The 16,446-nt window shown below is 38.1% G+C and overlaps 1 protein-coding gene across 3 annotated transcripts in view; it reads right to left on the minus strand.

Annotated features, from left to right (window-relative positions):
• Positions 1–9,087, minus strand: part of PTPRO (protein tyrosine phosphatase receptor type O) — a 198,452-nt gene extending 189,365 nt beyond the window's left edge. Inside the window, exon 1 of one of the 3 annotated variants that reach the window (XM_019744758.2) lies at positions 8,644–9,076. In XM_019744758.2, the coding sequence (XP_019600317.2) occupies positions 8,644–8,718 (75 nt within the window). In that variant the 5' untranslated portion in view covers positions 8,719–9,076. Of the gene's footprint in view, positions 1–8,643 lie in introns of all 3 variants that reach the window. The other 2 variants (XM_019744759.2, XM_074325980.1) reach the window with 2 other exon arrangements.
• Between the last annotated feature and the right edge of the window lie 7,359 nt (positions 9,088–16,446).

Genomic DNA, 16,446 nt, shown 5'->3' on the forward strand with positions numbered 1-16,446 from the left:
TGATTCTTAGATTTAAATTATAATTGATCTTGCCGCTATGTTTTCCTTATCGCTAAGGTTATATTTCTCATTTTAAAAAAGAAAGAGGTAAAGAATATAAAAAGCATCCAGTGTACAAGCATAGATATTGATTCTTGGAGTGTATTCACTATTTCCATAAATCACTTTTAGGAAAAGGATTCTCCAGTCAAACTTGGAAAATACTATACATTGTAGTTCCTTTTTGGAAGACATACTGCATACTAAACACTGAGAAAACCTGGTACAAAAAAAAAAAAAAAGTGAATTAACACTGCAATAGTTTAAACAAAGTTAAACAAATTATTGCCCACATTCACGTAATAACATCTGCTAACATTTCATGTCTCTAAGGTCCACTGACCTCATTTTAGAAGGTGCAGCTATATACACATTTTCATTGTTCTACCTATTGATTTTGCTTTGGCAATTTTTACTGTCCTGTTTCTTTCCTTCTTTTTTTTATTTTTATTTTTGCATGTAACACTGATTGAGAGCTTACTGCATTCTAGGCACTGTTTAAAATACGTTATGGTTACTATCTCACTTATTACTGATAATAATCCTCTGAAATACATGCAACAGATCAGCAAAGGGGCCCCAGAGAAGTGAAATAACATTCCCCACATGTTGCTGCTGGTAAATGGCACAGCCGAGACCTGAGATTGAAATCAGCTCTCTCTGACCTGATGCCTATGCTCTTAACAAATAAGCAGCCAGTTCTTTACTCCTCAGCTCCCAGAAGCATGCTACTCCTTTCAAGCTCCACGGAGACCAACTGCCGACCCAGTTCCCAATCCACAAATGTCTTCCAGACCTTAGTTTATAGGACCCCTCTGTTGCATTTCATGTTGTTGGCCAATCTCCCCCACTTGAAATTTCCTAGACCCTGGGTTTCTTTGATTCGGCTTTCCTCTTGTTCCTTCCTCCCTGGCTTTCCTTCTTCATCTTCTTAGGTTCCTTATTAAATGCGGGTGCTCCTCAGGCCCCATCCTGGCCTTTTTTCCTTCGCCTTCTGCTGGGACACCCCCATTCACATCTCTAGGTTTGCCTGTCTCGTAGACGGCAGATCATATTCAACTACTTGTTTTTAGGCACTTCAAATTCCAGAGGTCCACCACTAAACTCATCATGTCCTATGTCATTTAGGGTCTCAGCAGGACACTCAGTGGAAATCCTAGAGAGTTTAATCATGGTTCTATTGATAAAGGCGTGCAGCAGGAATAATGGTACTGAGCAGGGATGGAAAAGTACCCAGGGACAAATAGCAGTGAGAAACTATTACCCTAAAGGGACAAGGGGAGCAAACTGTTTCTAGAACTTGACCAAAACTTGTCCCTGTAAGAGGGGCTGGGCTACAGGATTGGAAGAGGAAATGAAGCCACTGCTTAGCAGGGGCCAGCCTGGTTGGAGACTGAGGGAATAGTGCTCTGCTTTCTCTCTCCTACCAGTAATCTTCTGCCAGTGCCTCCTATTAGTCAAACTCACTACAGGCCAAAGGGCAAGGGAGCCTGAAGAAGCAGTCTTTATAGGGAAGCTTTCTGGCATTAAGAGAGTGGAGAAGGGAGTAAGCTGATCTGGAGGGGAATGGACACAATCTAGTACACACACTATCTTTAAACTGCAATATCCCAGGCAAAGGTGTCTATTACCTGGAAATTACCTTCAAGTCGTCTCTCCCCTATTTCCCATATCTAATCAGTCCTGTCGATTTAGCTTTTTTAACATTATCACTCTTCCTTTAGTTCCTTTTCCCATCACCCTAGTGTCAACAGTTGTCATCTCTTAATTGGACCATTATAATAAGCTCCTAGCAGTTATCCTTCCAGGCCTGCTCCACCTTTGGGATAATTTTTTTTATTTTTTTTATTTTTTTTTTTTAGCCAAAGGCTCTATCTAACATGCAAATCTTACTCCATTGAGCCTTGATTAAGTCCTTCAATAATCCTCTTCATCAGGGAATAAAGACCCTACTTTCTGGGACAGCATGCGTGAGTCTCCCTGGTCTGGCTTCTATCACTTGATTTTCTTTAGTATACATTTGTATTTTCTTAAAACTGCTATGTTTGTACAGCAGTGGGTCTTTGCTAATGCAGTTTTTACTGCCTGTATGTCCATATTTTTTAAACCTAACGCATATCTATGTTTTAGGACTCAGCTCAGACCTCATCTCATAAGAAATCATTTCCCAAACCATGAGATATAGTTAAGTGTTTCTCCTCTAATACCCCAAATTTTCCTCAATTAAAACATCAATAACAACAAACATGACCCCATTTTAATGACATTTTCTTTTTCTATATTTATTTTTCCACTATGTCATTTATAGGGATTCAACTGATTACATTTCTGTACCTACAATATCTAGTATAATTCCTGGCACCCAATAGAAGCTCAATAAACGTTTGACAATTGAACGGAATTAGGCAATAAATCATTATCCTGGGATCCAAAAGATAGTATTGAAGAAAAAAAGTAACTTCTCAATATGGCCATTATGGCTTTGGGGAAAATCTGGTCAGTCAAGAAAGTTTAAAGAATGCTCAAGAAAATTATAAGGCAAAGAGAGATTAATTAGAAGTTGAAACAAGTATCAAAAAGCAAGAAAGCTAGAATTAATCAGAGTAGAATCCTGATTCAGAAAGTAAGATGCAAGGAGTTAGGAACTAGACCTTAGATAGGACCAAATATACAAAGGACACTGAAGATTCTGTGCAAGGTTTAAACAGCTGGTTTGTATATGCTAATCACAAACTCCTATGGATGGAACCAAGAGGGAATCACAATGGGGACCAGGACACAGGCCTATAGTTGGTCTGCAATACAGACAAAGGCAGCAGGGACAAAAATTCCACTGCACTCCATTTGGTCAATAGGGAGGATCAGAATGAAAGAACAGGATTAAGGTCGACTCATGATATTTTCTCACACATAAATCATCTATTTAAAAAAAGTAGGTGGGCAGAAAGAGACAAAAGTAACAAAACTGTCAGTTATCTGAAGAACACTAAAATGAGATGATAGCAAAAAAAAAAAAAAGGAAACATTCATCATTTAAATCACATGTACAATAGTATTAAAAATATAATTCTGATTTGAGGCCCCTATGTTGTACATTGTATCCCTCCTCCTCTTTGCTGCTAAAGTACAAAAATCACCAGCTTCATTTGGTTTTAATTCACTTTATGATAGGAACAGTGTTGTTAGAAAAATGAACTGTACAATATTTCTATTTAGGAAAAGTGAAAAACCAAATAAACGAAGAGTATTTGATGAGGAAATACATTTATTGGCATATAAATAGGAAACTAACAATACATTTGTTTTCATGAAACTTTGTTCATTTGATACCCTAATTTTTACTATATTCATTTTCTTACAGAAATGTCCATACATATTTATAATTTATAACACAAATCTCATTCAGAGTACAGAAGTTACAATTCTGATTCTCTGTTTCTGAAATATTTTCCCAAGTGTATATCATTTTTCTCTCTTTCACATCAATTTTCTGAAAAAAAGCAAAGGAAAAACCTTCATATCATGAAATCTCTACAACCTTCTTTCAACATCCGCTGTTTAGTGGTTTTAATAGATTTCAGCAGTAAAAGGAGTTGGCTTTCTAGATAACCAGAATGCCTAAGGAAAGTAGACATGTTTCGCCGGAGAATTAGATTCTCAATGAATGAGTTTAGGATGATTTTTTTGACAAAGGAATAAGATATGGTTCTACTTATATAAATAAATTTGAAGGCACCATGTTCAGAGTTAAAAAAACAAAACAAAACAAACTAAGGATGAAGCTTGCAAAGGCCAAGCTGACTAATAAGGAGTAATTAATGATCACAGATTACATGAGAGGTGTTTAAGAAAGTTATTCACATATTCTTCTGAGTGGCTGGTAGAAATAATATGGAACCTGCTGGAGCCAATAGCACCAGGAGTGAAGAGGACAAGAGTCTTGTGTTCTGTCTCCAGTTTCATCCCGCCCCATTTGCCTTCTTGCTCATTCTACTTGTGCCATATTAACCTTGTTTCAGGTCCTCCAATCAATGACAAGAGTGCACAAAGAAGTCTCTCACATATTTATTTAAACGAAAGAATGGATACCAATGGGTCTCTAAGGCCCCCACAGAAGAGTTCTTTAAGGCATCGGGTTATGCCCTTGGATTAAATACCACCATAGATATAAACAAAACCAGGGTGTAGAAAAAGTTTCATCTCTTAAGAGCAAAGTTCTGGCAAAAAATTAGAGGGGTTTCTATTAAAGTAATGCAGAAATCTTTGTCAGTTCTGGTTGATAGTGGTCACAAAAGAGGGATAATATGGAAGAGGAAGCAAGAACATTACCTGCATATTTCGGTATTGGCTGAAGTTGTAGGTCACATATAGAGGTGAGGAAAGCTATTTCCCCTAGTGTTTCAACTTTACTTTTTCATTGATGACAGTAAATAGCAGTTGAGGTAATGCTGATGAATAAATGAGCAATTAGGAGTTATTTCTTTTTGGGGAAAAATAACATATCAGTATTTTGAATATGATTTTAATAAGTTATAAACATAAGGAATGGTAACATTTTTTAGTGTACTGATTGCATTGTAATTGTAAAAATTTAATTCACATAACAATAATTTTCTCCTATTTTCCTTAAAGATGTGTTCACAAGTCAATATTATAATATTTAACACTTCTCAGTCAGAAACTATTTCAATAATGCCAAAAATTTGAATCCTGTTTATTAAGCTTCTCTTACATGCCTAATGCCACACACTAGGTACAGTGGAAGACAAAAAAATTACAATAGACATTCCTTTATTTCACAAATATTTACAACATATTTGGAGTAATTAAATGAACACACTACATGCTTTCCAGTAAAGCTCATCATTGCATTGGGGCTATGCCTCTGAAAAGGCAAGAGCATTGGAAGTATGTAATGAAAGGTATGCGTATTAATTTAGGAAGAAAATCAAAAGTAAATATCTGTGGTCATTGCTGTTAAGCCTTCTATTTTGCTATACTGCTGCCAATCACAATATTTTATATAAGTATACCAACTATATCCAACAACAAAGATCTTTCGCACACCTTCAAGACTCAAGTTAGAATTATATTTATGAGACTCAGGAGTCGCTGCGCTTATAAGTTTAAATACCTTTAGTTGGATATTTAGATGCTAGAAATAATGCTACATTTAAAAATAAAGTACAACTCACATATTGCTTTTAATTGCCTATGTATATAGCTGTGTATTTTTTTATGAGCCAAAATGAGGCCAAGGTATAATGTGAACTTTCTATTCTTTCATACAACAGTAATATTTCACACAACAAAGAACAAAAACAAATAGGTGTGCACAGTGGGAAAGATTATCAACAGTCCCCTGTAGAAACCCAGTGAATCTTTCTCAACATACTGGGGATGTACATGTAAAACGATTTCTCTAAAATGTTGGCAACAACACTTATCAAAGGAGTCACTTGACAGAGAGCAAACTGTATTGCTAGGAGGATGGTCTATGCTGCTCAGAAAGACTAAAAGATTATGGTTCATCTGCCAACATCGTATAATGTAGAATGTGGATGAACCCTCAACGAAGAGTGAAACATCTTGTGTGTACGTGTGTGACAGAGAGAGGGAGAGAGAAAGAGAAGGAAGCGGCAAGAGAGAAAAAGAAAAGGACAGCCAGACACAGGGAAGTGGAGAAAGACAGACATAGCCCATCACTAAGCTGTGGATAAGGAATGTTACACAAGGACATCCATGGCCAGGCACGCTGGGGCTACCTCAATGAAACTGCTTATAGCCAATCAAACAGATTCAAATTTTCAGACTTTCCCACCATGTAAAGCAAGCTACTTGTTTCTGAGTTGTGAAAAACATAAACCTATAAATCAAGCCTCATATTTGAGTTTCTCTAACTTTATGGCTTTTACGGATTTTCATTCTTATATGGCAGATAATTCATATGGAGTAGTGAAAGATTAATTGACATAATGAGAACTACAAAGATTTCTGGAGGGTTGGGGGAATGGTTTGTTTCTGACTCAGCACACATAGCCCTTTTTATATTTTACCATTGAGATTCAATTGACAATTTGGTATTTAATAATGGGATTATTTTCATGTTCTTATCACCAACTGCATGTTAGATCTATTTTACTGACACTTATTCAGGACCTTGAATGTAAAAGTATCTCCAAATTATGAAGAGATTATCTATGTACCAAATTTACCATGTACTGTACTATTGCCAAAATGTAAATGCTTTACCCAATTTTCCACTTTGAACATCTCTTGTCAACTTTATCAAAATAGGATTAAATGAAATAACACATGTAAAACACCTGGAAGACTGGCACATAGTAGGTATTCAGCATACATGTCTATAGATATCTATATCTATATCTATCTATCTATCTATATATATATATATATATAGATATATATATATATGTTTTTTTCTTCGTCTGGCATACTTTCTATTCAAGTGACATAAAACACTATATTTATATAAAATACAGAGTAGTTATTTGTCTTATTACACTACATATTTAAATGACAAGCTTTATCAATGTATTTACTATGTGATGCAGTTTACCATAACTGACACTAATCTGCAAGTGTGCAGGAATACACCCATTATGTGACCAAGATGAACCTCTATTACAGTCACTGAGTATACCATTATGTCATCACTGACTGTATTTTTTCATTCCGATATCAAGTTTTAATTAGAACTTTTATCACATTTTTTACATTTTAGTTGCGGCACTCTACCCCAACTCTCAAACTCATTATATGACCTTTTCTGGAATTCTCATTAAGAAGAATTCAAATAAAACCCTGCAATTGTGCCGAAGGTTGGATTTGGATCAGATGTCATACATATATGTCTTAGCTATTACTTAGTAAAACGTGTAGTGATTCAATTTGTCACTTTGGATTCATGACAAGTGTTGCATGTACAAATAGTCATGACAGAATTTGACAAATAGAACAATTAATAGAAAACTTAAGTCTAATACATTGTGGTGTGTGCTAAAAAAAGCAGCAACCTTCCAGAATGAAAACATATGACCAAGCTTATTATTTACCAGATTTTAAATAAAATTATTATTTATAACTTAAGAAAAAATGTAAAAATATATTAAATACAATTTAGATTCTTCTTTATGCACTCTCTTGCTGTTTCTCCCTGAAAATATGGAATATATAAAATTGACGCTGTTCTTAATTTATTGGTCCTGTTTCACAATCTCCTTGTCAAGCATTCATAATTAATGGTGCATGCAAGCAATGTTTTGTCTTTGATAAGAAAACATTTGCACCCATTAATGTTTCATCCATTTCTAAGGAAGACTGACACATAGTGGGTATTCAGTATATGTATATTTCCCCCCTTTCTCTGGTATACTTTATATTCAAGTGACATAAAACACTGCATTTACATAAAATAAAGAGTAATGATTTGCTTTACAAAATTATTTGTCCTATTACACTATTTATTTAAATGACAAGCTTTATCATGTATTTCCTATGTGATGCAGTTTACCAAAATTGACAGTAATCTACAAATGTGCAGGAATACACCTATTATGTGGACCAAGACAAATCTCTATTACAGTCGCTGAGAATATCATTATGCCATCACTGTGGTGCTGAAAGAATAGCTCCCTATAACCAGTAGACACTTGAGTTTGCTTTGCTGAGAATGCAAAGAAAGGACTAATGACAAAACTAAAGTGGACCCACTGAAGACACAAGCAGTAGACAATTACCTCATAAGTTCACACCACTTTCCAATAAAACATCCAGCTTACATTTCTTTAAAAATTTTTATGAACAGTATAGTTGTCCAACTAGGATTTTTTTTTTTTTTTTTTTAAGCAGCCCCTTTCCTTTTCCGTTTCCTTTTCCTCAAAGTAAAACCTGACGCAGGATATTCCAAAGAAGACACGAAAAAGTTGATTACACAGATTTTTCTGCCATTGAAATTTAGAGGTAGCATCCTCTGTAAATACATAGTAGTGAAATTAGGGAAAGTCTAGAGACTTTGTAAAGGGTATTCTCAGGTTGAAGACGAGGACTTCAGAAGGGAGAGGAGTCCTCTCTAAGCTCAAGCTGACACTCCTTTTTAAAAGAAAACCATGCTCACGACCCACCCCCATCAGTCCATTGGCGGCCAGGGAGCTCAGCCCTCGGTGTATGATTCCAGCAGAAGGTAAATTAAGACAAAGCAGGCGCACACCCGGTTGGGGGAGGACGGAAAGGTTAAGCAGCATTGGGGTGCAGTATGTACCGACCAGAAGGAAAAGTGACCTCCTTTTGCCCAAGAAAGCATTATCCAACAAGTCCCCACTGATGTGGATACCAGCGGCGGTAAAAGAGCACAAAGGGTGAAAGCTGGAAGCAGCAAACTTCCGTATTCTTCCACACTATCCCTTAAGACCGCGGGGAACACGCACACGCAAGGACAACAAAGCGTGCGCCAGGCTGCACGGTCGGAGCTACGGGCGGCCCGGCCATCGCTCCCCGGGGCGCGTGGTTCCCTCCAGGCAGAGGGAGGGCGCGGGAGAGACGGCTCAGGCAGGACGCCCCGGTGGGGTTCGGGGAACTCCCTACCTTGAGCAGCACAAAGAGCCCGAGCAGAGGCAGGAGGCGGTGGCCGCCGCGCGTCCTCGTGGGCAGGTGCCCCATCGCGGCGCGGACTTGGACCCGGAGGGACGGTGGTGCGAAGGCTCCCCGGGCGGCGGCTCACAATGGCGAACTGGGGCTGCAGCCTCAGACCTTGGGCGCCGAGGCTGCTCCCAGCGGGCGCATGCTGTCGTTCCAGTCCCCTGGCGCCTGCTCCCTTTCGTGTTTTGAGCCCGGGGTCCTCCGGGAACGTGCCAGGCGCTGCTGTTCTATAACAGCTAAGGATGGAGAGGGTGGGGATTGGAGTGGGCGAGGCTCTGCCGCCGCCACCGCTGCAGCCGGAGGAGGCGCGGGGTCCACGTGGTGAGCGAGAGGCGGGGACCCTGCGCGCAGCCGGCCCGGGCCCTCTGGCAGCAGGGATATTCTCCTCCGGGCTGCGGACTCATAAAGTGACAGCCGCCCCGCAGCCCTCCCACCAGGGTCCTCCCGCCGCCTCTTATCGCTGGACAGCCCCTCTCCAGGCTCTGCCCCAACCCTTTCCACAGTTTCAGGGACTCAGGAGTTCTGTGGGGTTTCCCTGATTCCTGTTGAGCAAGACGGGGATCAGATCCCAATCCCCTCTTAATTTTCCTACATCTACTCTCAATTGCGGTTATAAAGGACTAGTAACACTTGGAAGGGAGTATTGGTTGTAACCGTAGTGATGGAGTGCATGGTGTGCCTGTGTGTGTGTGTGTGTGTGTGTGTGTGTGTGTGTGTGTGTGTGTGTGAAAGAGAGAGAGAGAGAGAGAGAGAGAGAGAGAGAGAGAACCTTCCCCTCTTCCATTCTCTCCATCCCATTTAAACACTCATTCTCTTCATCCCATACTCACCAAGGAGGAAATAAAACAAGTATATACATTTTCCATTTGTAATCAGAAGTTCTTGTAAATTTCAAGGATTACTCTTTGGTACCAAAGTCTCAGGTCACCTGAAGTGGAATATGGGGAGGGGGGAAATCAAAACATATGACATATGTTTTTAAACAGATATACTTTAAAAAGTGTTTGTTTGTTAAAGAAACTATAGAACTTTTCCAGAGTGGTTATGTCATTTTACATTCCCACCAGTAATGTATGAGTGGGGGAGGGGACAAGGAGGGTGTGTAATTAAAAAGCAGTAATGTTAGGGCTCTTTGTGGTGATGAAACAGTTCTGTATCTTGATTGTGGTAGTAATTTAAAAAATCTACCAAGAGGTAGATTGCACAGAAGCGCACACACGTGTACACACACACACACACACACACACACACACAAATGAGTACATGTAAAACAGGTGAAATCAGAATCAGGTCTGTGAACTGTGCCAATGTCAGTTTCCTGGTTTTGATACTTCACGAACTAGGTAATGGGTAAATGGGACCTTTCTGTACTATTTTTTTTAATTGAGATATAATTGACATATAATATATTAGTTTCAGGTGTACAACACAATGATTCAATATTTGCATATATCATGGAATGATCACCATAGTAAGTCTAGTTAATACCCATCACCACACATAGTTACAAATTTTTCTTGTCATAAGAACTTTTAAGATTTACTCTCTTAGCAACTTACAAATATTTAATACATTATTACTAACTATAGTCACCATCCTCTACATTTATTGTATAATTGGACATTTGTACCTTTTGTCCATCTTCACTCATCTACTTTTTAACAAGTGTGAATTATTCATAAATAACTAATATGTAACTTTTTAGAAGCTCAGGCAACTACTTCCAAGCTATGCATCCCCAAATTAGTTATGTCCCCTTGTGTATTTTTGAAAGATACCTGTCAAAATAAACTATGGAGTACACTATTCAAATATAAACCATTCCATACTATAGTATAAATTATCCTTGCTGTGCCTTGCCAAAAATGGGACTTTCTGTTTGTCTTGGGGACGTGCCTGGGCACTAGGAGACAGGCACGGTGACGTTGGTCACAAATATAGGAGTTTAGGCTACAACTTTGTCTCAGTCACACAGTTGGGGAGTAGTGGCATAGAAAGGGACTCAGAGCTATGTTTATTCACCCTTATGCTAGATGAGCAGTGACCAAACACTAATCACTTGGTTCCTATGTATATGTGTGTCTGAGAAAGGTTTAGGTTGGATATATTTACATGAGTAGATACGTGTACTGAATCCTCATGTGTATAAATATAGAATAACGGTCTGAATTTATGTGAGAATAGTGCCTTTGCTGTCTTCTTTTAAAAGCTTCTTTTGTTGTCACCTCCTCTTTCCTCATATGCTCACTTTAGTGTATGTATACCCACTCTTTGTTGGCTTGGACCTTCTCTTTCTTTTAGGAAAATATGATTTGCTTCTCCCTCCCTCTGGGTCCGACGCATAGGCTATCTGAAAATTTTATCCTTGGGACTGAACTTGTAGGGGCTTTGGTTTAACATATTTTCCTTTTATGTTGAAGCTCCTGAAAGCAGCATTCTATTCCCACCCACTCCCAAAAGTGGCACTAAAGTCATCTAATGTCTGGAACTAAAGATATGTTTAGACCAGTGGCAAAATCATACATACTAGTTGCCAATAATTCCTCTTTTGAATAGAATTTGATTTTAAAGTAGGTGGTGCCCATGTTGTGGATTACAGACATACATGAAGATATTCATGTTTTTCTGTGACTTGCATGTGTGTAGATGCATGGATCTAAGCTTAACTGATATATGTAGGACATTAGAAAGCAATTCCGCTGATCATACATTCACCTTGTGAATTCCAAAAGAACTTTCACAGTGATGCATATTTTTATATAATTATATTTTGCTATGTCATCTTTCTATATTTTTATCCATCACTTATATCAAAATTTGTTTAGCTATTTATGCCCTTGAACATATAAACATGTGGACCACTTTTAGGGAACAATAACAGTGAACAGTAAGCAGTAAAGCGTTCCTCAGTGAAGTATTAGTAATTAGCATTATTAATACTTCATTAAGTAACACTGTGATTAGATGGCAGAAGACTGAAGGTATTATTTCATAATCACAGAAAATTTTCTCTCCAGAATAAAGTATTTCACATAGCTGTTGCTGGAAAAAATAGTTCCTTTGGTTTTATTGCACTTAAAACAATAACAGTCTTGTGAATTTTCCTAGGAGAGACTCCCAAAAGAATGTGAATGCTGTATCATCAGCAGTATGGAGTTTTCAATCTACAGAGTGTGCTGTGTGTTTCTTTGAAACTATTGACTGGTTTTCCAATGCAATAATTCCAAAGTATGGTAAATCTTATGCTATTGTCAAGATTCCAAATCAACAAGAATGGCCATGGGCGACATATAATGCAAATAGTAATGTATGCTTCACCAATCGCTTCAAAATGTTTGTTCTGATTTCGTTACTCCAACAATACTGTCAGAAAGAGGCTGAGATTATTATCACCAACTATTTTCCCCATAATGCTTGTTCTCACGGAGAAAAGATAAATGCAGAAAAAAACAGGGTCTTTTACATGCCCTAAGACAGGCGTTCAAAAGTGAATTCTCACAAACTGAAATAAAGCTCTCTATTTCCTTTGGAAATAATAATAAGGTTTTTTAATGATCAGGAGACTGGAAGATCTTTTTTAAATCTGTAGGAGGCTTTGTTTTTGTTAGGAAAAGCAGCCTTTTCCTAAACATCTAAAACTGTACCTATGCCTGTGTAGTTCCTTCGCACCTATCTTTTCTATGGAAAGAGAAGCAATACTGGCAGCAAGCAGGAGACCTGATCCCTCTGAGAGGTTTAATGAGGAGTCAGATGGAATCCTTGCAGTGCTCTTGCCCATGAGGCTCCATTCTGTACCCCAGGGACCAACTCTAATGCAGTTCGATGTGTTTAGCCCTGGCTTCCATGACTGAAATCGCCTACGAGGCTGTCAGCAGTTCCGTTACTAGAGAGTTGTATTTATCAGGGTTGCTCAACGACAAATAATTCACTTTCTATGGAGCGCAGATAAAAACCCAAGCCATCGGTCTCCAGACTATATTCCACTTGAAAAGCCCAGTGACTGCCATGCAGTTTGTCATCCATAACTCACATATGACAGTTATTATCACATATGAGCTGTAGATGATGTGTAATAGATTACGAAAATCAGATAACCAGGCAGCATTTTCATTTTCAGTTCATTGGAGCATTTGTTTTTGTTTTTCTCTTGATGAACATTGGGTTCTCACTTAAAAGGTATGTTCACAATTCATAAATTCTGTGTCTTTCAAAATGGGAATAATTGACAAACGGCCCTCAGGTGAATAGCATGTTTCAACTGCCAGCACATAGCATTTTTGCCATTTTTGAGAAACAGTGAGATTCACTGTAGAAGGTCATTTTTGCTTTTGGAGACTCTTTTCCCATTGCCTCTTTTTTCTTCCTAAAAAATTCCTACTAAGGGATCTATTTAAAAAAACAACAACAATTCTTACAAAGTTTTAAGGAAAATCAAATAAGAATATTATATTACAGGGCATAGGTTTTATGACACAAAATCATCTGCTCAAAGGGATAAAAGAACTTCAGCAGGTGTTTGTCACTGGACACCAACTGCAAGCTGTAAAATGAATGACCCTAAATTAGGAAGGCAGATAGCCAATTTTCAATACTATTCCCTCTTTCAGGTATATCCTAGGATTAATGTGTGTTGTTAATTTCCATACAAATGTAAAAAATTAAAGACATTCAGTAGCCTTAAGTTATGCAGGTTTATCTCATATTTTGTTTATATGTGATGCATTGCCTAATTGGCTTTTATAATATTTTTTTTCTGAGCCATTCCAGACATTGTGATCGTTCACTCACCTAGCTTTTCTTCATAACTAGATTTCTTGACTGATTATAATTTAAAGCATTAAGATTCTGCATGGGAAGGATTCACTTTAGCCTGGCAAAAAACATGACTGGAACCTATATATAATGTATCAATAAAGCAAGACATGTCGTTTGCTAAATGGAAATGGTGCCTGCCGAGCCTGCCTTCTTTACTTCCCTTCAAATTAAAGATGTAATGCAACATTTTCTGTCCACTGTGTGTTACACATAAAGTCTACATATATATCTTTTAAAAAGTGGTTTCAAATGTATAATTATGGAATCGGTCATGGTGATTTCATGTGCTATGTAGGAACTATGAAAACATTAATCACATATTTTGAAAATGCATTGCTTTGACTGGTAAGAGTTTTACAAATAGGCATAATAACTTTGCATTGACAATTTTACTTCCAATCAATCACACCAAATCAATATTCATGCAAAAAATTACAGAGTTAATAATATTCTCAACTCTGTGAGCACAGGGGTGAAGATGTCTACAGTCTGAAGAGGGGCAGGGGATCCACTGACAGATTGGTGCCGCTACCTGTCTTAGCAGAAGAATCTAGAGGAAACATTTTGAAGAAGACATGAGTATTCTGGAAGAAATTCCAGTGACCAAGGAAAGAACATCCTCCTCATTAAGGGTCATGAAAAAAATGCGTAACTGGGAAGCTGTACATTTCTAAAAATGCTTGTATAGTGTGGATATCTGTAAGAAGAACAATTTGGGAGAGGAAGTTGAATGTGGAGATTCCATCTGTTCTGTTTGGTAATTTGATAATGCAGAGAAATTATAATGGCAAGCATTTAACATATGTATACAGGATGATTTGAATGAAATCCAATCAGGGATCAATATATATTAAGCCTCTGGTCTTTCTCTGATAACTCCCTATTTTATGCTAATAAGGGTCATTTCCAACCTTTTCTACTCAGCTCAAACCTCCAAACCTTTGCCTGCAGATCCCTTCAGTGCTTTGGCTTCACCTTCTAATTTGCAAAGGACACAGAGGCCATTAAGTGACAACTTTTTTATCTTCCCTCGCTCATAGCCCCACTCATATCTGTTCCCATCTTTCTTACTAAAAACAAGAAGCTCTCTCTCACTAACCATCTAAGACTAATTGTACCACCTATTTTCTAGAGCCTATTTCTTTCAGCTTTCTCTGCCCCCCTATTTTTAACCTCTCCCTTTTAATGTATTCCATCCCTTGGTTTTTGAACCATGTTCATATCTTTATAATTGAAGGAAAGAAAACCTTCACTGAACCATCCATGTCCTTGGCTGCTCCCTTATCTTTCTCCCCATCTGTTACCCCCCATCACTGGGCCTTTGCAGCAATATTTTCCAAAGTGTTGTGTATACTCTCTGTCTCCATTCTTTTTCATTATCTACCTCTTCAAAACACTCTGGTCTAGCTGCTACTCCCATCATCTCACCAGCATGGCTCTCACTAAGGTCACAGGGAATCTCTTGGGAGCATATATACTATGTTGGCTACTCCCTCCTTCCTGACTCTCATCTCTGCCTCCATAAACATGCACATCCATGGTTTTTCTTCAACATTTCTGGCTGTTCTTTTGATATCTCTGTTGCTCATCATTTTCCCTTTCCTGTGCATTTAAAGTTGAAATTTTCAATGCTTAATCCAAAATGCTCCTATTTTCCTCTGTGTTCTTACCTTAGCCAGTCTAATCTATGGCCATGTCTTCAATCCCTACCTATGCAGACGATCCACAGGGCTATATAAGCAGACTTCACAGAGCAGTCTTTTGATCCATGTAGACCCATATTGTTCGAATGTTTAAAACAACTCAAAATTTAAAGGTTTGGAACTGAATTTGCAATAATTGCCCCATAATTTCCTATCTTCATAAATGATACCAACACCAAACCATATGCACAAGCCAGAAAACAGGGAGTCATCTTTGATTCCTTTTTTTCTTTACCTCCAATGACATCATATCCAATTTGATTCAATATCCTGTCATTTTACCTCTGAAATATTTCTTATATCAATTCACTTCTCTGTATTCCAACTACCTCTATCCCAGTTCAAATTACCATTATTTTTTGCTTGAACAATTGCAACACCTTCCCAATTGTAAAAGTCTACCTGTAGCCTCTTCAGCTCACTCTATTTCACCCTGAAGCACAACAGAAAAATATTTCTATCTGCAGCCATTTGGCACCAGGTTTTGAAACTTAAGTCTGATCGCTCTGACTCTCTTATATAAATCCAACCAATGGCTTCCAAATACTTCTGGGATATTGATGAAAACATCAGTGTGGCCAATAAGGCCATCAGCCCTTTATCTGAATCTCAAGTCTCTTGTCACACCTCCATCTCCTTTGCTCTCTGGACTTCTAAAAGTCATGCATACCATGCTTCCTCCTGACACTCAGACATGTGCTGTTCTCTCTGCCTGGAATGCTCTTCTCTCTTTAATCTGATCTCTGCTCAAACTTCATTTCCTCACCCTAACCCCATAGTTTAAGGTTTCATAGCCCATCTAGTATTTTTATTTCTGATTCTTTTTATCACTATTTGCTTAATGAATGTCTCCCTCATTAAAATGTAAACTCTGCAAGCACAGGATTGGAATCCTGGAATCTGGAAAGCCCAGTGGGTGTCCTAAAATAAGAGTACAGTTAAAGAGTTGGGGTAATAAGATTGATGTGCAGAAAGTCCTTTGTTCAATAGCTACATCTGTTTCTTTTTTCCTGGGAGCACACAACTATGTTCCATTTCCCAGTTTCTCTTGCAGTTAAGTGTTGAGATAAGTCTGAGTCGGACCAGGGAATGTGACAGAAGAGATGCCTATTTCCAGGCCTGGTCCATAAAAACCTCCATGTACAATCCTCACTGTCTTTTTCTCATCCTAAATAGAGAAGACTCTAAGTACCTACAGAAGTGAAGAACCGCAAGATGGAAGAAGCCTTGG

This window comes from Rhinolophus sinicus, linkage group LG02 (assembly GCF_036562045.2).
Source record: "Rhinolophus sinicus isolate RSC01 linkage group LG02, ASM3656204v1, whole genome shotgun sequence".
Lineage (NCBI taxonomy): Eukaryota > Metazoa > Chordata > Mammalia > Chiroptera > Rhinolophidae > Rhinolophus > Rhinolophus sinicus.